We start from the raw sequence: 27,604 nt of genomic DNA on the forward strand, positions 1-27,604 counted from the left end.
TCCTCATTCTTCTGAGCACCACACCTTGATTTTACTTTGGACAGCCACCTATCTTTAACTCTCACTTAACTTGGGTTTGCGCCCCACCCCCAGCACCAAGCGGTGGCGACATGACCCAGCCTGGTCAGAGTATTCCATCTGCCTGGCTGCCATAACTGATTCAGGGATGGGTGAGTAACTCAAGCTAACTCTGAGATTGGGCCCCGGATTTTTGCTGGATCTGCTGGGAAGGAGGGCTCTTCAAAGGCATTTTCAGCTGAGAGAATGTAAGCCTAGAGCAGCTGGCAGCCATCCTGTCACCATGAGTACAAAGGTTGTTTTAAAGTGGAGGTAACACAGAAAACAGAGAGAGGAAGGGAAAGAGAGAGGGGGAGAGGGGGAGGGAAGGAGGGAAAGAGAGAGGGAGGGACAGTCTTGATGACTATGCTTGAGACCCTGGATCCCACTGTGCCTGACTCACCCGGACTCCTCAGTAACGTGCTTAGGGCATTTTGAAATGGGATTCTGTCATTTGCCGTTGAAAAAGTCCTATACATTCCTGAACAACTTAAATTTTATCACTACCATGATGCATGTGAATCATCTCAGTCCCTAGAGAAAGCAGATAGCCATGGACGTGGCACATAAATACCTCTCTTCCACTATGCCAGTCTGCACCTCCATCATGTGTCTTAGAGGCCTTTGAACCTGCATGTCTTCAGATTAGAGTTACCAGTCCCCCACCAGGTAGATGCTATTATCATTAGAACTGACTCTGGATTCCTCCTTTCTCCTTTCCTCACAGTTCCTAGGACAGTGCAAGGCAGTGACTTGGGAAAGATCTACCGTGATCCCCAGACTTCAGGGTATAAAAGCTGTAGATAGTTCCATTGTGCTGGACATGCTGAATTCTACAAAGAATCCCTCCCAGTGTGTCCTCCCAAATCCACTAGCATCCACTGGAGGGAAGTGTGTGGAACCTCACTAATAAATCCATATCCCCAGTACTTTCCTCCTGCTTAAGGAGAGAACCTGCCCATAGATACTGGTCACTCACTGAGCATCATGATCAGTAATCCAGCATTCAGTAATCCACTGAATTCTTAGCAAAACTGATGACTGTATTAAAAATGTTGATGACTTCATTTTTTTAATATAATTTATTGCCAAGTTAGCTAACATATCATGTGTGCAATGTGCTCTTGGCCTAGGGTGTAGATTCCCATGATGCATCGTTTACATACAACACCCAGTGCTTGTCCCAACCAGTGCCCTCCACGATGCCCGTCACCCATTTCCCCCTCCCCCCCCACCATCAACCCTCAGTTTGTTCTCTGTATTTAAGAGTCTCTTATGGTTTGCCTCTGTCTCTGTTTGAAAGTATTTTTTCCCCCTTCTCTTCCCCCATGGTCTTCTGTTAAGTTTCTCAAATTCCACATATGAGCAAAAACATTATGATATCTGTCTTCTCTGACTTACTTCACTTAGCATAATACCCTGCAGTTCCATCCATGTTGTTGCAAATGGCAAGATTTAATTGTTTCTCATTGCTGAGTAGTACTCCATTGTATATATAAAGCACATCTTCTTTATGTTGCTGACTTATTCTGCTGAAATGTGCTTTCCATCTACATGGTGGTGCAGCTCTACCAGTAACGAGTTGAGTGACTTTGGAAAGTGATGACCCTGAGTCTTAGTTTCCCTTTTGGTAACATGACTTTGGAAAGTGATGACCAAAGTTGGGCTAGGTCTGGATTGTAATATTAAATGCCTACAGGAGTCAGACGGATAATGGAAGCATCTGAGGCAGGCTGGGTAGAAGACCACAGGGTTGGTGGAGTCAGCAAAGTAGAGAAGGCAGTTTTTGAAAAGTACTCAAATTCATTAAAAAAAAAAAAAGGTGCTCTGATTAAATAAAACATATCCCTAGCCTTGAAGCCAGCACATGGGCCATCAGTCATAACAACCATGGGTTAGGTAATCGTAAGGTACTTCCCAGCTGTGACATTCTGTAAGTCACTCTGTTATATCCAGGAAGAGGGGGTGGGGCAGGCATTCCAGAGAGATACATGGGATCCCAGAGAAGGCTGACAAATTTTCCACAGACACACAGAGGATACAAGCCAACCAGAAGACCCAAGTATCCCTCCCAGGTATCCTTCCTAACACGTTTCCAAGTGCAAATCCACGCTGTCAGCAAAGCCACGTTCTCTCTGGGAGTCACTCGAAGGTTTTCCAATATACTTACCGTATCACTCCACTGACACAAAACTCAGCTCTAACTGGGTCCATTAAAGGAAGCCCCTGAGTTTAGGAAAATAAAATCCTACCTCAGCTCTGTCTGGTGCTAATTATATAATAATATTAAATTGCAGACACTTAACCCTGCTTAAACCTTTGAATTTTAGGTAACTTCTACGAGAACTTATGTGGTAGCCAAGACTAACTCACTCAGAGAGAGAAAGAAACAAAATTCAGGTGTTGAGGACATGCAAAAGTTTTCTTTCCATAGGCCAGCCTTTTAATTTTGTGTTCCATTATGTGGGAGAATAGCATCGTCTTGCAATTTTAATGTGATGTCCCAGACCATAATATCCAAATACAATATTTATGCAGTAATCTCCAAAATGAAATATTCATGGGGTGGGAGATTGGTTGCTATATTTACTTGCATTTGAAAACTGATAAGCTGCAAATGCATGCTTTGGTTAATTATGAGTAAACAGAGACAAACAATCCCCCCAGGTCTCAGTTCCTGGGTTAAGAGGGGCGTCTGGACTGGGATAAAGCGGCAGAGGCCCAGAGTCTGGGTATTTAGCAGGGGAAAGGAATCAACTGCTTGGACAGTGATTTGCATTTTGTTTTCTACCCTATGCATTTGCCGTCTCTTGAACAAGGGAATGGCTGGAAATCAAGGTAAGTAGGCAAATACCTGGGTGTGCCTTTTCATAAATGTTGGTTCAGCAGTCAAGGGTGTGTGAATCTCTACCTGAGGGGTGGAGAGCAGATTTATTTAAGCACTGGGCCAAACACACAGAAGATGACCAAAGACACTCTCTTATATTTAGCTTCATTTCCAGATGATTTGATTATGTGAGGGCAACCGAGTCAACAGGTGGAATTCAGAGCAGACAAAAAAAGGATCTGGGTACTAATGATGACTTTGTCTTCGCAGATGGGGAGATATGGGGTTGGCTTGACTCTCTGGAATGCCAGTTTCCTCATCTGGAAGATGAGTTCCATGACACCTGTGCTGACACCCCCCTGAATCAGCTGTGAAAGGCTGACAGATGAGGTTTACAAAGGTCCTTGCTAAGTATTCAGTAAGCACTATTCATTCCAGCAATGGACTGAGCCAGTCATTACACAGTGAACCATTCTTACATAGCAATTATACCCTCCCAGAATCCCTCACATCTGTGACCACCATTTCATGCTTTATTTTTCTCCACAGAACTTAAAAATTTGTACTACTGTATACAAGGTATTTATTTAGTTTGCGGTCTCCTTGCTGGATGTAAGTCCCAAGAAGGCAGAGAGTTTTTTGCCTGTTTTTGTTCAAAGCTGTATCCTTAGTGCCTAGACTAGTACCTAGCATACAGTTGGTGCTCAATAAGTATTTATTGAGCCAATGAATGAAGGGAGGAGTAAAAGCCATGAAATTGTTCAATAAGGAAGTAGCAGCCCTTAACCAGGTATCTGATTCTTCTAACAAACAAACATTTGAGACACAAAGGAACTCAATCCAAGAAGGTTAAGGGCGTTCCCCAAAGTCACACAGCTAACAGTCCTGGACTCGAATCCAGGTCTGGATGAATCCATGCAAGCTCTTAACTGCTCTGTCCTGATTGCCAGGGTCCTTGTAAAAGGATCCAAAGGGAGGATCTGAGAATTTTCACTACCTCAAAAAGACACGGTGCTGAAATGAGAAAACTGACAGAAAAGGGCTCATTGTTGGTCTTGGAAGAGCTCCCTGCCAGACATCACAAAGACTTCTGTCTTCAGAACAGACTACCTGAGGGCAAACATGGAATCAACTGCATTTGGTTTTACCTCCTAGGATTTCAGGGAGGGGTGGTTTGCCTTCCAGGGACTTTCTCTACTGGCACAATATGGAACAAAGTCATAACTAAATAGGATTCTACTGAGATGTCATAGGGACCAAGTTCTACTCAGCTGAGCATCAAAGGAAATTGGATGGAAGGGGACAGGGGTCCTCATTCTCATCCGTGTGTGAAAAGGTCAGTTAAGAAACCTTCTGTAGCCTTTGAACATGATCTCAGAAAAGGCAGACAATGAAGGTCTCTTAATTCAGTTAATTCCCTGGCTACAGTCTTGGCATATTCATTGAGTGTGGAATTATTCCAGAACTGTCTCGTCCTATAATGAGTTTGAAAAGGAAGAACTCTGCTCCTCAGATTTTACAGCGTGTCTGAGTAAGAAGGAATCTTAGCAATCAGTTAATATAATTAATTCTATAGATTGAAAAAAAAAACCCAACACACTGAGAGGATGTATGATTCAAAGACATCCAAAGTCACATAGCCTAGGAAAAAAATCTCCCCTTCTTCTCTTTTCCTGTCCAGTGATCTGTCACTGAATCCAGATTACTCCTTTAGCCTAAGTACAACCTAAGCATTTTAGTTAAAAAATAAAGTCATGGAACAAAGCACGAAAGCCCGCAGTGTATGAAATCAGCCAGCTATGTGAATGTGCTGACACGTAACAGCTGTATAATGCAGGGGCCAAGCTTTGGACTACACAATTCACGTGCTGGGTAGGCCACCAACCTTGGACGACCTGAACACGTAACTTCACACGGAAAATGGTGATGATAATAACACTTACTTCAGAGGGCTAGTGCAAAAGTTTAAATGAGATTATACATAGAAACGGCTTAGGGTAGTGCTCAACACACTGTAAGTGCTCCATAAATATTCACCAAGATGCTTAATATTTTTCCTTCATCAAGCTACAAATTTAAAATTTCTATCTTTCCTCTTCTCTCTCCTGTGATTTGGTAGACAGGAATGGGCAGGACACCTCCAGAACTAATTACACACCTCTATGTCCAGAAAAAGCAATGATATTTCAGCACCAAGGACAGAAGCCCAGAGCACCACACAAACAGTGAACTTCATCTCCTGTGATTATTTTAATAAGCAACGCCCGTGGTTGTGGTAGTGGAGGTGACAAGGGTCATGGGCACCTTTCTAATTCTGTCCGAGCAGTATGAATACATCATCTTTTCATGCTACCAGTCAGCAAGGATTCAGCTCATTGGGACCTAGTCTGGCAGCTCCACAGGGACCCTACTGGCTGTTTCTTTCAGGCCCAGGCTGGATTGTCCCCTTTCCTGACCTAGGCTGGGGTCAACTGTTATGCCTCTACTCTGAAGTACCTGGAAGAACAGGGGGCTTGGAGCATTCACTCGTTCAGCAGCTCCAGATAGCATCTTCACTACCCCAGGTCTGTGTGCTGAGAATCTGGTTGTGAACAAGATGGACATCATCCCTACCCTTCTCCATCTTCCAGGGAGAGACATAAAAAATAGAATAACACCTACCATTTATTGAGCACCTGCTACTTTCCAGATCCCATTCCTCACACTAAATCCATATTCTCTCATTTAGTCTTTACTACAACCCTATGAAGGTTCATTTTACAAATGAAGGAACAGAGACACGGCTAAGTAATTTCCCCAGAGCCATACAGCTGGTTAGTGCCAAGGGTGCGATTCTAACCTTAGCCGTCAGGCTCTGGATCCCACACTTTTAGCCATTGAGCTATAATCCTGCGCTTAATAACTAAGTAAGTAGACACAAAGAGCCACAAAACACATTAATATGTAATTAGATGTTTGTGATAAGTGCTATATAGAAAAACTCAAGGGCGCAGTGACAGAAAATAAAGAGACAGAGACGTCATTCGTGAAGATTGTTGGGGAAGGGCTTCACTGACGAAGTGGCATTGAAGCTTCACGTCAAGGATGAAGAGGAATCAGTCATCTGAAGATCTGGGGGCAAGAGCTTTACTGGGGACCAAAACAGCATGTGCAAGAGCTCAAATGAATGGAAAGAAGTCAAGGTGGCTGGAGTGAGAGCCTTGCTGACACATCTGAGCAGGTCAACTGCGAGAGGGGCAGACCCTACCTGATTGGTGGGGGGAATGCATCATTTACCTGGATATGGCAGGAAGCCCCACAGTGAACATGCTGAGGGAATCAGCGTGATACAGAGGCTAGGAGTACAGACCCTGGGGCCAGATTTCCTGGGTTCTAGTCAGCCTCCCCACTTATAATCTGTGTGTTTAACTTAGCTAGCCTCTGGACTCCCATCTGAAAACTGAGCCTGATAGGACTGCATTTCCATCATGGGGTAGTTTTGAGACTTTCAAGAAGTAACCTCACTAAGGCATTTAGGACAGTCCCCGGCACACAGGAAACCCTTCACATGTGACTGTTACTACTGCCTTGTGCGAAGAAAGTGGACTTGTGTTTGATATCCAAGGGTGGGGGAAAAAAGAAGACTGAAAAGAGATGCCAAGTCAGGGGCCCAAATCCTGGGACCCAGAATCCCCTGACTTGGTAGCCATATGGTCTTCATGGTGCTTGGTGCCCAATCAGCTTCTACTTCCAAGAGGCTAAAGGTCCACTGAAGGCTAAGTGGTTTTCCACAATTTTTCACACATTTTAAAAAACAGTGTTTATTGCCTTTAGTTCTGTTTATAAATGTAATGCACATCCTTCATGGAAAACTTAGAACAGAAAGAGAAAGCAAAGAAAAAAAAATCAAAGTCCATCTCTCAGAGATGACACCCTGAACATACTTTTGTCCTAGTCTTTTGTCTAACTTTGATGTGTATTGTTTTGGAAAAAGAAAAGTTCCCAAGTTGACCTCAAAACGCATGTGGGGGCCAAGAAAGGAGATGCATACACAGCTTTGTGTGGGTGCTGGTGCAACGCAAAGCTTTATTTTGACATGCCTGCTATAATTGGATTAAATACAGTGAACATGCAAACAGTGATAAATGCACTGGTTGGGTTTAAGAAAAGCAAAGGGGAAATGCAATCTGCTTTCCCCATTGGAAATGAGATATTAATTATCTCCTCACATCAATCATGGTGCTATAAGACAGCTGGGGAGAGAGCCCATCTCTTGATAAGCAAGTTGGCACCAAAGGGCCTCCTGAGCACAGATTTGCTTGGAGGAGGTTCCTGGCCAGGCTCTCAATGGATTTGCCAACTATTGGCTAAACAGTTGCCTGTTTATATATCATGGGAGGTGTGGGTCTCAAGATGAGTTCAATGTCAGAGAGAAAGGGCTGCTGAAGCTGCTTGGCTGTCATTCTGGTGCCCAGTCGGGGGGAGTGCTGTTTAGAGCAGGTGGGGTCCAGACCTGACAGCTGGAAGAAACTTGCTGATGTCACTTCCAACCTCAGGGCTGGGACCCCTCCTGGTTTCCTACTGGTCTAGCCTTCTTACCCATCAAACGCTAGTTTCCATAAGAATTGGAGGAGTGCTTGCAAAATGTTAATCATATGTATGCCATTTTCAAGATTCTTCTCCATCATCACTGTCACTAAGTTGACACGCCCAACTAATTGTTCCAAGAGTTTATCCCTGTATTCTCCCATTGAATTCTTCTAACAACTCTGACACACAGGTGCTTGATGTTGATGTCACTCAGCCAAGGTCATACACCCAGAATCCAGAGTGTGGATTCCTACCTGCTGTGCCAAGTGCTTTATGTATAGCACTTACGGGAAAGCTCCCTTAATAATTTTCCCTAAATCAACTTTGAATAGCTTCAACGGTGTTTTTTTTTTTTTTTAAACTGAGTCTTACTCTCAGCATAACTTCTATGAAACCATGGGGCACACGGCTAATTCTATCAATTGTTGTTGATGTACTTGATATCAGTACCTAGCTTTCCCAGCACTCCTGTCTGTGAAGTACCTGAATCCACCTCTCACGCTACAGGTGGATGGGGAACACTTTGGAAGACACCGACTCTAGAAAGGAGGGGCAGAACCTGATCTTTCCTCTCCTCATCATTTCAACAATACTTCTGCTTAAAGTTAGCAGGATTCTGCTCTTTCAGTTGTACGCCCCAAAGGCAAAACTGCAGGTCCTGTCAGATGTGGTCATGAATCACGGCGTGATAAAATCAGGCCTTAAAAGCCAGACCGAGCCATGTTCCAGTCCCAGCTCTGCGGTCTGCTCGCTGTGGAACCTTAAGCAAGTAAAATCAACTCTCTAAGCCTCAGCTGTACTCATCTCGAAGATCTCACTTGCCAAGTGAGCTGGGAATGAGACAACACACCAGAAAGTGCCTGGTTCAGGGCCTTCCCAGGGTCAGCGAGGACACTCCATCCTCCTCCACAATGCCCATCTCCCTATTCACCTTTTATAAAGATGAGGAAACAGAGGCTTGGAGAGTCAAAGCCATCTCTTGAAGTCCTATGGCCATCACATGAGCAAGCCAGCATTTCAACACAGGTGCCAGGCCTCCAATGTTCATGTACCTGCCCCTGTACCACAATGTGTCCCTGGGCTCAGCGTGGGGGCCTGTGGACCTTGGATCAGCAAGAGAGCTCAGATGGACTGAGGCAGAGAAAGTGTCAGAGGAAACCCTATTCTGGCTGGTGGAAAGGATCTTCCCTTTCGAGCCCCTATCAGACCACCCCCCCCCCCCGACCCCCGCAACAATCAGGTTGCAGACATTTGGGAAACTTCTCCAATGCTCCCTGAACAGAAGCCAGGAGTTCCAGGGTAACTGCAAGGACCTATTTAGTCTGCAAGGACATATTTAGTCCCTCAGTGAACTTTAGGACACCTGCTTCTGCTCATCCTACAGAGGCTAACTGGGAAAACAGTAACTGTGCTGCGTGCCTTTCGTTGCATCGACTTTATTTTTGGAGGAAAGCAAGGAGAAATGGTGAACACAACACTCCCCTTCATTTAATTACAGGAACAGTCAGGACCAATTTGGCAACTATTAAAATATTAGTTTGCCTTTATGCCATCCCTGCAGAGCAGGAGCTGGGAATCCACACTGGCTGCCAAGGGCTGGAGATGGGGACAGAAGGTCAACACTGCTATTAGGAGCCACGTGGAACTAAAAACCGAGGCACCCTGTGGCCTATTTTGTATCTTACTGCTTGTTTTTGGTCCCTCCACATCGTTTGATCTTTTAAACTCTTTGCCTTTGTCACAATGTCTTTTACAAGGGTTGGTCCAGGAGCAGAGAGCATCAGAAGGAGAAGTGCCTTCGGAGACCATCTTATTCATCCACTTTTCTTTTTTCAAAGGGAGAAAGTGAAGCCCAGAGAAGCAGAGTCACTGCCTGAAAGCCACCCAGCATCCTGGAGGAAAGCAGGCCCAGAATACAGACAGGCTGCATCATACAAGGGTTATGAGCTTGGGCTCTGGGGACACAGGCACCTGGGCCGGAGTCCTAGCACTGCTGTAATTATGTGGGCTTCACCAAATTACTTCACCTGAGTCTCAGTTTCCCTGTCTCTAAAACGAAGCTACTAAGTCACCATTGGAGCCAGAAAATCCAACCAACACAAAGGAAAATAGAACTAAACAAGGGAGTCAAAAAGTACACACTTCCAGGTGTGAAATAAATACGTGCTGGGGGGAGGTGATGTATAGCCAATAATACTGTACTGTGTATTTGGAAGTTGCTCAGAGAGTAGATCTTAGATGTTCTCATCAACAAGAAAAAAAAATGTAACCATGTGGGGTGACAGATGTCAACTAGACTTATTATGATCATTTTGCAATATATACAAATAACGAATCATTAGGTCATACACCTGAAACTAACATAATGTTGTATGTCAATTACATCTCAATTAAAAAAATAAAAAGATGCCCCTCAGTGAACTACTTGGCTATTTGATGTGTTTATTTTACTTTAACCCACTCCAGGAATAGTAAATAATTAAATGCCCTCCCCCCCAATAAAAAGGAAAAGAAAAGAACTAACAGAGTCTAGGTGTGATTAAAGCATTTGAACTGCTTGATTTAGCCATATCTGAAGTCAGAGATCAAGGTTTTCCTTCCATTAACTTCCTTTACCCACTTAGTCTAGTTTAAGCTGGGTTTCTGTCATCTGCCACCAAGGGTCCTTTATAACACATCACCCATGCAGGGTCTGCAGCCTAGCCATGCCCAGCTCTGTGCGATGGGGAGGGGACAACAGAAGACGCACAGTGGCTAGGGTTACTCATCAGCAGGTGAGGCCCCAGCTGACAGAGAGGAGAGGGTGGCAGGTAATGGCTCATTTTACTATGAAATTAATACTACATTACTGTCCTTCATTCATTCAAGTAAGAGAAAACCAGCCAAGGGCTCATTCCTGGGTAGTGGAATATGGGAGCTTTTCTGTTGGAGATCCTTGGGTTTTAGTTTTAGCAGGAAGTGCCAACAACATCTTAGCCGGAACCTTTATGTTGTTCTGTGCCATGTGGGTATTACCTGTCAGCTACTGATGCACATCCACCAGACAGGTATTCACACACCCAGCGGAGTAACTCTGGCCCAAACACCATCTATTTATTTCTCCCACCACAATATTTTCATCCTACACTTATCATAGCCATGACATCACCATCATCATCACCACCATCACATAGGGCATCTACTATATGGTGGATGCTTTATATGCAGCATCTCATTTAATCCTCTCAACCCCAAGAGTGTAGGTCTATTGTTATTTCCACTATAAAGGTAAGGGAACAGGCTCAGAGGGGTTAAGACACCTGTCCAATGCAACATAGCTAGGACATGGCAGAGCAGGACTCTGATCCAGGAAGTACAACCTCAAGGCCCACGCTTTTAACCTCTGTGCTACATACCCAGTCCCAAGCGCTGGGCCTAGAAATAGTGGACAGAGAATAAATACCAACTAGGCAGGAATAATAATACCAGGGTGGATAATAATCCAGACACAAGTCTATCAAATTACAATGGGCTCCTTTCTGATGAAACAACTTTGCACAAAACACATATTACTTGGTTACCTGGAGGTAACCTAAGGGCCTAGACACTAACATCTGGGCCAGTTTTGATAACTAACACCTGAATGGAATCTTGTTCAGCTCCACCTTGCTCCCATGGGCTTTGGGGTCAGAGAACTGGGTTCAAATTCTAACACTTACCAGTTGTGTAACCTTGGGAAAATCATTTAGACTCCCCAAAACCCCTTTCTTCTCCTGACAAATGGGGATAATGATTCTTATTTTGCATTGAGTGGCCCTAAGAATGAAATTGGATCCCACAGGGAAAAGGTCAGCAGAGCAAGGGCACTTATCAGGAATACATCACACAGTGGCTGTAATTCTTGATTTACCCAGGCCTCTCTCCTTTAGCGGTGGGAACATGCTCACGCTAATCTGTAAATCATGCTGATTTACAGAGCATCCTCAAGTCTGGGGGCTCCTTCTAAATGTAAAAAATGCAGGCTGTCAGTAGGATGGGAACAAGCTATAAACAGCTGGATGAAATCAGAGTTAGAATTTAGGCAATGACACAACAAAGGATTCTGGGGTTACATCTGGAGAGCTCAGGAGATGGAGCTCAAGGCTACCTTCTGGTCCCCCCCCCCCCCCCCACCGTAGGTAACTCGGTAAACTGAGTTACAGAGCCAGCCAGAGGGCAGGTCAGTCAGCAGTTGCACAGAACGCCTGAAGCAGACTACAAACTGAAACGCCAGTGGGGGCCAGGTAGGGAAGGGGCACAGGAGAGGACAGGAGAACACGGGCTTTGTCTATGACCCAGGTGATAGCCTCCAATGAGAAACCTGAGGCCCAGAGTCAGTGGACCTTTGGATCTTTTAAGATGAGCTGGATGTGCCTGGGAAACATTGCTATTTTTAAATGGGGCTATTCATTTTCAAATGGAGCACTTGAACTGAAACAAAACAAAACAAAACCAACACAAGAGCCAAACCAAACAAAACACATTAACGAGCTAAAATTATCCCATGTGCTGCCAGGTTATGGTCTGAGTTCAAAGCTAGAAAAAGCTGCCAGCATGTCAGTGATCTGGGCTGGTTTTTTTTTAATGGTGTTTGCCATCAGGACGGTGAGGCCTATCATGTGATCTCCCCTAAAGGGGGCGCTTGAGACTGAATCCCTCGTAGCTGATCTCTGGCCACAGAGATATTGGCTCCGCTGAAAGTGGGACTGCAGCATGCTATTTGTGGATCCAGATTGGGCTTCTTGGTGCCTTGAATCCCTGCCAATGTCTTGGGCAGCAAGAGTGAGGCACTGGTGAGGGCAAAGGGTGGGAATCAGGATATATGAGCTCAACTCCATGCTGGAATGAGACTCTTTTTCACCAGGAAGTAAGTTCCATGAGAATGAGGATTTTGTCTTGTTCAGCTCTAGAAGGGTGCCTGGCACATGCTTGGCACTGGGTGAGTGTTTGCTGAATGGCTGACCCAATGAATGATCTGGAGCCATCACTTAAATTATGGGGCTCAGTCATCCCACCAATAAAGTGGGAATGAACAATGGCTGCCCTACTTACCTCAAAGGGTTGCCATAATGAGATAATGGACCCAGGAAAGTGCTCAGTGTGTGTTTGGGGGGTGGTGTGTAAAGGGCTATTACGAGAGGAGATGCATTTACTATTATCCCTGTCCTTGGCTGACGGGAAAGACTGCTGCAGACCCGACATGGAAGGGGCAGGGGCCCACCCGAGCCATGCCTTCCTCCTGTCCTCTGCTTTCCTCCAAGCTAGCCTCAAAGGAAGCCCCAAAATGATCACTCAGATTTTCATTTCCATTTTGCACATGGGTAGGGGGAGGATGTGCTTGCTACCTTGCATTGTCCCGGCCGTGTGACTTCAGGAAATTCATATCTCGGTATCGGGAGAGAAATGCCACCAGCTGGTCATTCGTCCTGTGGAAACAAACCAAGAGGAAGGTCAGGGTCCTCCAGAGACCATGGACACTTTCTGAGTCTTGGCTCCCTTCGTGGTCACAGAAATAAGGTCCATACAGGCTAATAAAGCATCTTCTTTCATGGGTCACCACCCTAGGCTTACCACACTACATTAAAAGGGGATATTAGCGTGTTTGTATCCTACCTATCCTATAGCCTGTACACTCTTTGAGTATAAGCATACTACCTTAGCTGTTCTGGAATCTCCAGTGCTCAGCACTGGGCATGGCAAACAGTAAGTCATTAGTGTGTAGCTCAATGCGATACACAGCAATCTCAGGGTCTTTGCACGTGCTGTCCTTGGGAAATTCTGCCTTGTATCTTTCCAGGTCTGGCTTGCTGTTATCATCCAGGTCTCCTTTCAAATGTAACCTCTTCAGAGACGCCTTTTCTGGCCACCCAACCTAATGTGGCATCAGCCTCCCCCACCCCCATCTTTATCATATCCCTTTATTTCCATTACTATTTTATTGTCACCTGCAAGTGTTAAACTTGTTTACATTATGATGTAAGCTCCATCAGGACAGAACCTAGTGGGACTTGCTCCTCACTAGCACATGGTAGGAGCTACATTAATGGTTGCTGGATGAATGAATACTAAGTCCTTGAATAACCAGTGGGCTACCAATTGAGAGAGCTTTAAAAAATATGAAGTGCGATTGAAACAGATGACGTCGTTCCCAGTATTGTTATCCCAAATTTATCGCCATCAATCTCGGTGCAGGCAGTGTAGTCACAGCTAATCAGCTTGTGCATACAGCTGTGACAGTATTTTAAAAGGCAGTCACACGGGTCTCCATCTGCCAGAAATGCAGTCGCCTCTTCTGCTGAATAAACCCAAACAGGTAAATGGTGCTGAAGTGACAGCTCCTTTATCATCTGCTCTGCTCAGGAATTTTTACTTAGAAGGAAAGGGTTAACCATTGTTTCAAAGTGGGAGACCAGATGGAGGCGGTGGAAAGGAAGGACACTCCTGGAACCGAATGGAGGGTCTCAGAACTTTGGGGGGCAGGTAGGTGCCTCAGAAAGCAATGCCTGGGCTCTAGAAGCAGAAGGGTCTAGAGGCAGATCCCAGCTCCACTCCTGACCCAAGGGTGAGTAATTTAACATCTGGGTGGTAGCCTTCTCTGAACCCCCCTGACTGCCCAGCAGACAGTAGGCTCTCAGTACGTATATAACGAATGGATAGCTGGAAATATTTAAAGGGCATATAGTAGGTGCGCAATAAATGCAAAGTGCTTTGCTCCTTCCACCTGCCACCATCTGGTCTAAGCAACCCCCACGCCTCACTCTTCATTTCCCTGCAACTCCCTGCAGCCGCACCACTGCAAGCCCCTATTCTGTGATTGGAAGATGCATGCTGACCAACTCATAATTCCAGCGGAGGGGGCACAAAGCAGTCAAGGGACGCTGCAGTGAAAACGAGCCCTGCCGGTGTCCCATCCTATTACTGAAATGAACACCAATACACAGCCGGCCATTCTGGCGGTAGCAGAGAGACCCCTGTCCACACTGAAGTAAATCCGATAGGAACACGCAAGCCAAGCCCTGCCGAGGCGCACAGAGGTAAATTCCAGGGATGCAGCCAAATGGCTAACCCCACGCATCTGCAAAACGGTGCATCTCGTGTGTGGACAATCCTGCCCACATGCTCCAAGGTAAAGCCCATGTGTGCCTCATACCAAGTTACAGACAGCCATGGGCAAAGGGCCTCCCGAAGTTGCGGGGAGAGGTGGGAACAAGATCAGCCCATAAAAAAAAAAATGAAAGCAATCTCTCTTTCCAAACCCTCAAGAGGCCCATTCGATCTCCGTGTCTCAGCAGTTCCTGTTTACCAACCCCCTTGCCACTCTGGGACAGTTCATTATCGTCGTCCTGATGAATACGGGGACAAGTTAACCTCTGAATGGGTCCCTGGCAGCAGGAATAATAAATAGGGCCTCTCAGCGGCCTCAGAGGGAGGATTGAAGGGGCCGGGCCGGGGCTCCTGGGCCCCCGTGCGCGAAGCCTCAGGCCTCCCAGGGTCAGTGGCTGCAGCTCCATTTGGCAACCCCAGAAAGCGCCTTTCAGGGCCCTGAGCTGGGGCCATTTTCACATTTACCGCTTCACCGAGTCCCCATCTGACGGGGATGAATAGGCATTTAGCGAATTTACTTAGCGATGCTTCCACATGAAATCGTCTCAAAAGATGACATCTTGGGGGAGGGAGGGCGGCTGGGGAGGGGGCTGCGGATTCCAGGCCCAGAGCCCGTGGGGAGGGAGAATGCGGGGGTGGGGTGGGGGTGGGGTAAGGCTGCCTTTCAAAGCAAAGTGCTGTGTGCCTGGCTTGGCTGGACTGGCGGGGTCGAGGGGACCCCTAGCTCCCCCTCCCTGGGCTCCCTCCACCGGCCCCCTCACTCTCCCTCTCTCTCGGAGTAAAAAGCTTGCTCTGCACACTGAAACCAGTCTCCCAGCCCTTCTTCAAGGGGACACGCAATTCGGCTGGGGCCCAACTTTCCTATCACTGCTTTCCAACGTCTGTCTATAATTGCCTACATAATATTTAGTTCTCCTCAGATAATTAACAGCTTGCGATCTGTTGACATTTTACCCAGTTCCAGCCTCTCTCTCTCCCTCTTTCCCCACCACATACGTTTCTCACTCTTCCTCTTCTGGTGGAGTCATGTGCCAAGTGGCTCCCACCACTCATCACTTGTGCCTGTCCCTACCTCTTGTGAAAACCATTAGGAGACATGTTTCTTCGTCCACAGCCACTCCTCTATGACTGTGACTCTGGGCCCCTCACTGGCAGCCTTCGTGGCCACTGGGATGTCTTTGTGGAAATACGTAAATAAGTAAATGTTAAAATAAGTGATTTATTTTAATAAATAAGTCATTTATTTCAATTAATAAATTGGCTATAATATAAACAAACTTATTGGAACCATGTGAAAATCTTTGTTAAAATGAGGGAATAAGTGAATGATAAATAAGCTCCAAACATTAAAAAAATTTAAAAAAAGGGGCTGCCTGGGTGGCTCAGTTGGGTAAGTGTCTGACTTTGGCTCAGGTCATGATCTCATGGCTCATGAGTTCGAGCCTCAGGTTGGGCTCTGTGCTGACAGCTCAAAGCTTGGAGCCTGCTTTGGATTCTGTGTCTCCCTCTCTCTCTGCCCTTCCCCTGCTCGCGCTCTGTCTCTTTCTCTCAAATATAAACATTAAATTTTTTTTTGAAATAAGCTCTAAACCACGACCATTTATGAAATTGTCCACCATGCCCCAGACCCTGGAGCAGATGTTTGCCACATCTTATTGCATTTAATATTCACAAAAACTCTATAAAATGCGAGTTTCATTCCCAATTTACAGATGGGCAACTGAGACTCAAAAATTGCCGCTTAGTGAAGCACAGCGTCAGGATTAGAATCTGGATCCAGATGTCAGAGAGTGTCATGCCCTTTGCTACTAGACTGTTTGCATAAGTGAATGAGTGAATGAATGAATGAAGCAAGGAAGGAATGAGTGAACAAATGAGTAAACGAATGAATAAATGAATGAACGAGTGAACGAATGAGTGAATGAATGAGTGAACAAATGAACAAGTGAATGAATGAGTTCCATGCCAGGTGTAGGTGCCCAAATGCCCCCCTATTCAGAGCCTGGTCTTTGGATGAATGCAGTAACTCAGGCTCCACCTCGGACCTACTGAGTCAAATTCTGCATTCTAACAGGATTCCCAGGGGATGCGTGTGCCCTTTAAAGTTTAAGAAGGGCTGCTTTAAGTGAAGCATGAATATGGTAGTTAATTCTCTTCCTCTTTTCCTTCTTCATCTTTTCCCTAAGGCCGGCTCCTGAAAGCCTGGACTTGCAGCGAGTTACTTTCGTCTCAGTAAGCCTCAGGTGTTGGGAGTATTAAATAAAATAATGCCTGAAGATCTGTGCTGTAGCACCGGGCATATAGTAAGCCCTTGATAAATGTTAGCTGTTATTTAATAGTATTATTATTGCCATCTTGAATATCAGAAGCTTAAGACATTTTGAACTGGAGACAGCAGTATAATGACCCAGCCAGATTTGAACTTGGAAAGCTTTCTGTGCTTAAGCCCCAGGGGATGCCCTGTGGAGCATGGTTTGGGAAATGCCCCATCCAATGGACCTGTCTCCTCTCCCGGCTGGTGTGAGAGTTAGGAACTGGCTCCCGGGGGGCCACCTCAACACTGTGTGTGTCTAAGATGCATAATGGTTCTGGGCATGAGGACACACAGAACTGGGGGGGGAGGAGGACAGCTCAGCTCTCAGGTCCCTCTAGTACCCGGGAGCCCACTCACAGCCAAGCCTGCCTGCTGGCAGCCTGAGACAGGGTGAGGAGGGAATGGGGACCTTCTCAGCCTCCACTTGGAAAGAGCACAACACTGAGCCAGCCCTCAACTGCTCTCCGTTCCTCCTGCCCACCAGGCTGTGGCCCAGAACCCCCTTCTCTGATACAGGATGCTGAGAAGAATCTGCCAGAGGTACTCCCGACGACCGGCAAGGCAAAAGCTAAGCACAGAGTTTTTGTGAATGTCAGGACTCAAGACTTCCACCTGCTGATGCTGCCGGGTGTGTGCAGACCCCGGGGGCACCAGATCGAGGCCTCGTGGATGCGGCGGGTGGGCCATGTGAGGATCAGAAATGTGTGTGGGTGGCAGAGGGTGGAGGACCAGGGCACTGGGCAAGCTGATCGTGCTGAGGATGGAGGCACCTTCAATGTGAGCTCAGAATAAACATGCCGTATTTCCCCAGCTTCTTCCACTGCTCTATCATCTGCACGGTTCTTTCAGACGCATGTTCAATTTAACGTTCAATTCAATAGCGCTTCAGCTTTACCCTATGTGACAATATTTGCAGTATGTGATGTACTTTTTTTTTTTACAAATCTTAAATTCTGGTAAAATACACCTAACAGAAAATCTGCCATCGTAACCATTTTTACGTGTTAACAGTTCAGTCGTATTAAGTACCTTCGTACTGCTCTGCAACCATCAACCACCATACCTCTCCAGAACGCTTTGTATCTGGCAAAGCTGAAACCCTGTACCCATTAAAACAAGAACTCTCCATTTCCCCCTCCCCCAGCCGCTGGAAGCCCCTGTTCTGCTTCCTGTCTCCATGAACACATTCATAGAGGAGTCAAACTCCAGGAACCTCCTATAAGGGGGATCATACAGTACTTGTCTTTTTGCGACTGGCTATTTTCCCCCTTAGCACAACGTTCTGAAGGTATATCCATGTCATAACGTGTTTTTCTGTTTCGAGGCTGAGTAATTCCGATACACCGTTTTTATGTTTTTCCCCCCCGTTACACATGAAAAGCAATAATGACTACGTATCTGGGTACCTCCTAAAGCACCTGGGCCACCAGGGGCATATGGAGAGCAGTCAGCTGTCCCGGTTTGTCCAGCCCTGAGAGGGGATCCAGCACACAGATGTTTCAGTTTTAAAATCAGATGGTCCTGGGACACCTGAGTGGCTCAGTCACTTAAGCGTCCAATTATTGATTTCGTCTCAGGTCATGAACTCACGTTGGAGCCCTGCAGCAGGCTCTGCGCTGGTCATGGAACCTGCTTGGGACTCACTCACTCACTCTCTCTCACTCTCTCTCTCTCTCTCTCTCTGCCCCTTCCCTGCTCACGTGCCCATGCGTGCTCTCTCTCTCTCAAAAGATTAAATAAATAAATATCAGATGGTCCTGGCGAACCAACTTGAGCTGGTGGCATACACGTCTGCTGAAAGCCATGTGACCCCAGAAAAACGTCATACTCGTCCTTTTCTGAGGAGCCCAAGAGTGCAGAAAACCATGCTGGGGGAAGCACGTAACCCTTCCCTATGCTTCTGAAATTACCATCCTGCAGCTTAGCCCACAGCAAGACAGACCAATTAATGGCAAGAGCAACAGAAAGAACAGCATCTAACACTTGAGGGCCTGCAGTGGGGACCACTCTCCACAGCACTCTGCATCTGTTAACCCACTTAGTCCTCACGGCACCCCTATGAAGCAGGTGCTGGGACACTCACACCCCTTGTTATTACAAAAAGGGGAGCGTGTGTGTCCATGGCTTTTTTATGTAAGGATCTATCATGCTGATCTGTCTAATCGGCACATAAAGTAGACTTCACCCTTCTAAGGGCAACACAGAATCTCAAGGAAGGGACACAGCCAGTCTCCTAGTGATGGACATTTATGTTGTTTGCTTCCCTTACAGATACCGCTCCTAGGAACCTCCTTGAGCGTTTCTCTTTCCCGTATGTGGGTCTGATAGCTTTCTGTAGGATTCAGTTCCCAGATGCGGCATTGTTCGTGCAAAGGGCACTTTTTAGTGTCTCTTTGCTTTTAGAAAGGCACGCTATGTAGACTGAGGCTACGCCCAGAGCCAGGACGGGGCTCACGCCACCACGCAGGAACCAAGCCAGTGGGCTCCCAGGAATATGGGGAGGGGGAAGGAAATGGCAAAGGTGATGAAAGGGGTGGGGGCGTTGTCCTGGGGAGGCTGGTGGGCTTCTTTGGCAGGCTAAGCAGGACTAGCAAGGGCCTTCTGGCTTCCCCATGGGACCAACAGCCAGTGGGACAGGAATGAGCCTCCGTCAGGCAGCGAGGTGTGTGTATGTGTGTGTGTGTGTGTGTGTGTGTGTGTGTGTGTGGTGTGGGGAGTGCAGAACTATCCAGTGCCCGGGGCAGCTGCTCCAGCTGGTGCCCATCTGTCTGTTAATAGCACAGGGATTTTCAACCAGGGCACCTTGGACAATACTTTTCAGGAGCCTGGCTATAGTTGTGAGATGGGTGGGCACTGGATCTAATTCCGGTCTGTTCTTCCTGGACTTGACACTAGATGTGCAACAAATAATTGCCGTCGTTCTTAATAAATGCCCCAGGGGAGCACTGGCGTGCAGGGCTCGTGGCCATCAAGGCAGAGAGCTCTGTCATTCACTTGTATGTATGTCCCTGCCTTTGACCACAATGTTTCCTCTACTGGACATGCTTTTCCCTGTGTCTTTGAACTGAAGGGGGGGAGGGGAACGTGAGGCAGTCAGAAAACACTTAGTAACGATTGTAGGAACCATGCCTGTGTTGCTGATTGTGTTAACTATGCCTCCCCCTTTCACCCACAATTCCCCCATCACACAGGAACTAGTTGATACATGAATAAAGTAGGACACAAAGAGATTTAATGACTTGGCTAAAGTCTTGCAGGAAGGTGGACTACAGACTTGGACCTTCGCACTCCAGGCCCAAAACATGACTCTTTGCAATCCTGATCTCCTCGTGCTGGATCAGCTTTAGGAGTGCCCTCCGTTTCTTTCCAAGGACAGCTAGGCAGGACACAGGCACCTGAAACTGCAGCCACCTTCTAAGGGGACCCATCGTCGAACACACACTGCATGTCAGAAGGTGACACAGATATGGCCTCCTAAGTGTGGGCCTTTCTGCTGCGCTGGTCTCAAATCAGAGCCCTAGCCATTGGGTTTCTCTCGCTGCATTCTGGCTCACAGATGGATTCAAACCCATTTTTCCATATGGCTTATTTCTTTTTGGGTGTTGGGGAGAGGGGGGAAGATCCTGTCGATGCTCTGTCCATGACCCTCCAGGCAGGTTTTGCTTGGACCTTACCAAGTCTTCTTGTCTACTAGCAAATCTCTCAGGAAGGCCAGAATTCCAGAACAACACAAAGGAAGGTCAAGTTCAGGGTTCTCCGCAGACGAGCCAAGAGCAAAAGCATTGGAGATGAGAAGGGCAATCACTGATTGATCTTATAGAGCCAAAACGAGGAGTGAGACCCACTTCTGCGAAGACACAGTGGGAAATGTATGGAAAGATCTAGGTACTGTATTTCTTCCTCGGCCCTGTGGGCGTACTTACAGCCACTGTTGGTACCCAAGGAAGAGTGAACTGGATAAAATGCTGCCCCAGCTTTCAGATTCCACTCTAATCCATCCTCCGGAAAGCAGCTGCAGGATTTTTCTAGAACCTAAGTCTGCTCGTATCCCCTCTCTACTTAATACCCTTCAGTGGTACTTTGTCCCCTGTAGGACAATGCTCTTAACTCCTTAGCAAGGTGTATAAAGTGGTTTGTGAGCTGGCCTGACTGCTGAATCTCTGGCATTATTTGAAGTTTTCTAAATGTTCTGTGTTTCCTGTGACTTTGAAAACTCGCATAAAACTGTGCTCTCCTGGAAACATGATTTCTTACTCCCTGACAGGGCAGGTGCCAGATACCTGGAACAGCAGTAGATAAGGTGGTCATGGTCTCTGTCCTCCAGGAGCGCAGAGGACAGTGGAGAAGGCAGACAGACACGTAGATTCTTATGATATGGAGTGAACTGCCAGGTGAAATAAGGCACCGAGCATCCTGGAGACACCAGGGGAACAGCTCTTCCCCTCCACACAGGCGGGCAGCAAACTGGGGAGCCACCTGGCTAATAAAACTCAGTCACTTTTGATTGGATTTATCTTTCTGTTACCAGAGAAACCGATGCAGAATTAAAACATGCTCACTGCATTGGCAGGAACTGGCAAACCATTTCTCAAAGCCTCAACGCTTTCACAGAACACTTGTAAGACACACATTTTTCATTTTAAACATACATAAGCCATTCTAAGAGGCAGTTTATCTGACTTTCCATCAGTGGGAACTCTTAACATGTCAGCCCTTCCTGCAGACGGCTGTAATGGAAAGGTAACTGACAAGAATCAGCGCCCCGGAGGCCATGCCTGATCCTGGAACACTGCTGGAATCATGAATGCAGAACTAAATTGCCATTCAGCCTTGTGTGTGTGAGCGCGTGTGTGTGCATGTGAAGTCTGTTTGATTGTATTTTAATTTTCTGAAATCTGGTTGTCCTCATATGCCACGAGACATCTCAAATGAGCAGAACATTTGGTTAACCAAATTCTGCATCCCCTTACGATGACTGATTACAGCCAGTTATTTGATTTGCTTTTGGGCAAGAAGAGGCCTGCTTTGGAGGACACAGAAAGACTGAATCTTAAGAGTAAACGTGATCTACGGGAGAGAACCAAAACTTGGCCACAACGGAAGCTGTGTCTGCAGAAATTTCTCCCTGATCTTTGCCACTTTGTTGCTATTTGATTTTGAGCAAATTCCTGAAGCTGGCTGAGCCTCAGTTTTCTAATCTGCAAAACGGGGATAAAAATGGTACCTGAGGCACCTGTGTGTTGTGGGTATGGCACCCATAGTCCCTGGCCCATGGCTGGTGCTCAGTAAACAGAAACCCCCATATTCTTTGCTTCGAAATGCCAGAGGAAAGGCATGCCCACCACTTGCCAGACCTCCATCACGCTGTGTGACATTTCTAATCCTACCTGCCTGTGTGCCTAGCCCTAGAAAAAATTACGTATGTTCAAGTCCCTTGACTGTAAGCTACCCGATGACAGGAACTTTCTCTGATTCATTTTTATTTTCTCAGTGTCCGGCATAGGCCTGAAACACACATTCTAGCAGCTTGATGTCTGTGAGTCCCCCTGCTCATTTCTGAGGGTCTCAGCCCGTCTGTACTGCATTCCAGAATGAGGACCTTTGTTCCCTATGCTGGGACCATCCTTCCCATATATTTGCCTGTTAACCCCCAACTGTCTTTCCAAGAACTGGCCCAGGGTCACATCAACGGGAACAGGCTGGAGTATAAATGAGAACTAAACTGAACGAAATTTTATTGATAAGCTCAACTCTCCATCTGCGTGTATGGCTGAGAACAGAGTTCTTTTCACCATTGCACACTCCCCTGGGTTTGCTCAAATGACAGCAGTGACCCATCATAATAATTTCTCTATTCCAGTTTCACCAGATTGACATCCCTAATGCACCAACAATAAATATACTGATGTGTGGAGTGTTCACAATAATGAGCCTGAGACCAGAGAGATGTCGGTTCAAGTCCCGGTTCCACCACTTACGGGCTGCGAGTCCCTGGGCGTGTCATTTCTGCGATTTGAAGCTCAGTTCCCTCATCTTTAAAACTGAGGATAAGGATGTCTACTTCATAAGGTTGCTGTGACGATTAAGTCAAATACGACAATATTAACTGTTGCCTGCTACTGAAAGATCCAGGCTGATACAGATACACAGGCACTAGGAGTGCTGTAGGACAGAATACTGAATGGTGGGCAGGGGAAAGCCACAGACAGAGACTGGGTAACCTAGCCCGCAGAACGCTACAATGTAGCTACTATTCTTAAGGCTGCTGTTACTCCTCTTACTTCTCCAGCACTAGGTTCTGTATTTTGCGGCTGACAGGATGTAACAAGCATCTCCATCCCCTGGAACTTCAGGGTCAGGTCAGTTCTGATTTCAGTCCCAGAGCAGGCCTGAGCTCAAAGGACAGCTGACTGTCATGGATCACCTTGGGCAGCCTGCCAGGTCCCCTAGCCGGTCCTTTCCGGAATAGGATCCGAATGCATTGGAACACAGAAGAGAAGCCACATACTCCTCCGTGGAAAAGCAAAGGTCGTAGCCACCTCTGCCAACCTCAAGCGGACACAGATTCTTGGCTCAAGAGACTGATTCTAGGGAATGAGGGCATGCTGCATCCAGAATCTTCTTTCCTCGCAGATTCTAAGCCTGTTTATTTATTTTGGAGGGTTGATGAGAAGTTATACAAGAAATCAGGCTGTTTAAACAGAGGACACAGGCTCTGAGGTTGTAATTTGGCAGTTGCTAGAGGCAAAAGCTTCTGAAATGTTTTAAAAGAGAATTTATCACATAGATGAATGGTTCTCAAACTGCGTCTGGGACAGCGCTAGGTTCCACTTGGCCAGTGGGGCCTCAGGACAGCTCACTTGAGATTTCTCCACAGAAATCTGTCACCTACTTTCCATACTGGGAGAAGTTTCAATTGGTAGTAAAAGATTTAGTAGAATAACAATATAAGTTGAAACGTAATTAAAGAAGATGGCCAATTCAGATTCTAATTTGGGGGGGAGGGGAAGGGAGGGCAAAGTATAGTAGGTGACTAAGTCTGTGTAGCAGGACTGGCTGAACTCCACCCTCACTAGACTGTCTGACCTTGGGCGGGAACACTTTCCTGGAGCACGCTTGCATTCTGAGAAATGGGCATCATGATAGGACACATTTTGTATGGCTGTTTTGAAGATAAAGAGAATGATGCATGGAGGTTAAGCACTCACTTAGCATGGGTGCTTGGTATACAGCAAGCACTTAGTAGGTACTAAATGTGTTACTGTTGGGGCTGGGGAATAAATTTCTTTCTTCTGCCCTCCCTCCCTTCTTTCCTCCCCTCTCACACATTTTTGAGCATTGCCTAAGTGCCAAAAATTGTGTTGAGTTCTGATGTTAGATAGGAATTCAGCTTTTTAGACCACTGGTATCACTTTGAGTCGCACAGACCTATTTCAAGGAGGGGTAACTTTCCCAGGTTTTATTGGACTATGAACTCAGACTTCCTGCTCTTTGGGTAAAAGTCATTCATTTCCGGATATTCCTGAGGTGTTTACTCAGAGGGAATACCTTACATCCACTCCCCTTGTGTTCCTGACTGATAGTGACTGACATAGTGTTTCTTAAAAAAATATTTAGGGGCGCCTGGGTGGCTCAGTCAGTTAAGTGTCTGACTTAGGCTCAGGTCATGATCTTGGGGTTCATGAGTTTGAGCCCCACATCCGGCTCTGTCCTGACAGCTCAGAGCCTGGAGCCCGCTTTGATTTCTAGGTCTCCCTCTCTCTGCCCCTCCCCTGCTCATGCTCTGTGTCTCTCACTCTAAAAACAAATAAACATTAAAAAATTTAAAAAAATATTTACTGTCATCTGGGACTATTCCGAAAACCTGTTCACATATAATAATGCTGAAAGGTGCTATTACAAGTTCATCGATCACTGATAAAATATTTTCTAGTGCTGGTCCTTGAATATTTAAATGGTTTGGATCATAAAAGAGGTTTATGTTGTAAACTGTAAAACACGATGTGTGCCAGATGGGAGCAGGTCTGTTTTGTTCATATCACTATATCCCACATTCATCCAGTCAGCAAACATTACCGTTACACCTACTACATTTCAAGATACTGTTCTGGATGTTGGAGTAACAGTGACGATTGAGACCCAGTCTCTGTGAGAATTGACCCCTAGTGTCTCGAGGCACCCACCGTATGCCTTGGATTAGCTTTTCTCCCATGTATTACAAACGGTACTAGTTATAGGCCATTCTTGCAAGAATCAAGAAAAGAGCCATTCTGATCATTTTCTGTGTTCTGAGGTTCCCATAAGGAACCCCCGTTAAGAAAGGTGCGGCTGGCACAATATAGTTGCTTAACACCTACAGGGACAAACGCTGAATGGAACCCCTAAGGCTCTGCTAGGTTCCTGAAATGGAATTCATAAACTCACATGGCATCCCTTTCATGCTAAGGCAGACAGATAAATGGGCAGGTGCAGCTGAGACGAGCCCCACTGAGTGACAGCCAGATGTGCCACTGGTCTGCAGGGACATTGCTCGGCATCAGGTGACCTGGTTCTAAAGCCTACTGTGTGAACTTGCAAGCTACATTATCCTGAGTCTCAGTGTCCTAGCCTGAGGGGGGTAGAGAACTGAGGAGATCACGTGTGTGAAGGTTTATTGGCCTAGGGCCCGGCACACAGGAAGTGCCTGGTTATCCCAGAGCTGTTGTTACTCAGTCCCTCTGAGGGATGGACAAGGAGGCCTGGCTTCCCGAGGCACACCACACTGCAAGCTGCAGTCAGCAGGTGTTTCCCCGGGGAAGCCAAGCCCGTGAGGTGCTGACATGGCCCGAGAGCTTGAGAACAAAGCCGAGACTAATGTCTCTCTGCAGCTGGTGCCCTTGCTGCCCCCTAAAAGGCTGAGGTCGGCCAAAAAAGGAAACCCTCAGAAGCTGGAATCCCTTTTTTCCTACCTTATCTTCTTACTATTTCTTCCTTTTCTCTCCTAGGCAGTTGAACCACATACAGTAAAAAGTCACCATATACCCAGAAGAATTGAAAAGCCAGTGTTGAAACAAAAACTTCTATATAAATGTTCACAGCAGCACTGTGCACAACAGCAAAAGGCGGAAACGACTCAAACGTCCACGGAAGGTTGAACCGAGAAACCCAATGTGGTATATCCCTACAGCGGAGTATTATTTGGCCGTAAGACGGAATGAGGCACTGATATCTGCTACCACGTGGCTGGACTTTGCGAACATCATGCTAAATGACACCAGCCAGGCAAAAAGACCACATATCACTGGGTTCCATTTATATGAGGTATCCGGAATAGGTAAGCCCATGCACACTGGTGATTGCCGGGGCCCAGGGACAGGAAGGAACAAGGAGCAACCGCTTACTAGCTTTTCGGGATGACTCAAATGTCCGGCACCGGGGTGATGGTGGTTGCACCACATCGTCAATGTACCACGTGTCACTCGTGGTGATTTCTATCGGCTGAACTCCAATATTCCAAAGCGAAAAAAACAAAGTTCATCATCACACAGCTCCGACGACAACCACGGTAGGCGTGTTGTAAACGTTTTGTGCACCCTACGTGTTTATCCTCACAACTCCCCTAGAAAGGAGGCAGCACTGGACTCCTTTCACAACGGACACACTGACTTCTCAAGCCGGCCTAGCTTCTCTAGTACCAGGGCTGTTGCGGCTGCTAACTACGGGGGACAGAGGTCAAGCGCTCCAGGAACCGGGTCTGTGTCCACCCTCACTGTGCCTTCCCAAAGACCTCACGTGGTGGCTGCCATTATTATCACCCATTTTGCAGATGAGGAAGGACAAACAAGTTCCATGACCTCTTCTGGCTCAGACAGCCCATGTGTAACAGAAGCGGCCACCTGACCTCAGAGTCCCAGGGCTTTGGCACAGAGGCTTGGTCACGGAAACGGAGGGAAGGTGAACAGCACAGTGTCTACCTCCCAGCCCTGTTCGTGGAAGACGGGGACAGGTAGGTTCCCTGCCACACGACGTCAAGAGATCACTTGGGATCCGGACCCTCTCCCGGGCTGCAGGGAAGCCAGCAGTGTGATGTCCGCGGCCGGGCAAGTATGATGTGCCACCGTCCTCCCCTGCTGGGCTCCCACACGGGGCCCCCCTGGGTCTGTGCTGGCACCTCCAGTTAAGTGGAGAAGCAGCAGAGCCAACTTGAGGATTTATGAGAACCCATCACGGCTCATTGTTCTCCTGAAATCGAGTCTCTGGTGCGTTGGAATGTTTTCCATTTTCATGGTGGAAAAATCTGAAAATGCCTCTAGATGAAAGAAATAAGTAAAGACAAAACCTTTCCACTGGTCTTCAATCCACGACGAAGCTCAGAGAAGCCATTTAATGGTTGTGGAAGCGAACAACATGGGACGAAGGATCAGCGAGTCTTCCTCCATGTAGGAATAAATGACAGCAGGGGCTGCCGCCTGCCGCCGTTGTAGGGGGTGGCCATCGACCGTCAGTCTGCTCCTACAGCCCTCGCTGCGCAGAGAACTCACTGAGCTCCTGCAACATGCCAGGCACTGTGCCAGGCACTAGAGACACAGCCTCAGCAGAAGACCTGTCACTGCCATGCTTGTGGAACTGTCAACCTAGCGAACTGGCCCGTCTAGGTCACCCCACGGTCGTTGTGCATTGAGCACCTGCTCTGTGCCAGGCAAGGCCCTGCAAGTTCCACAGCTCCATCCCCACGG

At 46.9% G+C, this 27,604-nt stretch overlaps 1 protein-coding gene across 1 annotated transcript in view; it reads right to left on the minus strand.

Moving 5' to 3' along the window:
• Positions 1–27,604, minus strand: part of XYLT1 (xylosyltransferase 1) — a 309,644-nt gene that overhangs the window by 34,770 nt on the left and 247,270 nt on the right. Inside the window, exon 6 of the mRNA XM_043560440.1 lies at positions 12,817–12,897. Coding sequence (XP_043416375.1) covers positions 12,817–12,897 — 81 coding nt within the window. The remainder of the gene's footprint in view (positions 1–12,816; positions 12,898–27,604) is intronic.

Source organism: Prionailurus bengalensis, chromosome E3, assembly GCF_016509475.1.
Source record: "Prionailurus bengalensis isolate Pbe53 chromosome E3, Fcat_Pben_1.1_paternal_pri, whole genome shotgun sequence".
Classification (NCBI taxonomy): Eukaryota; Metazoa; Chordata; class Mammalia; order Carnivora; family Felidae; genus Prionailurus; species Prionailurus bengalensis.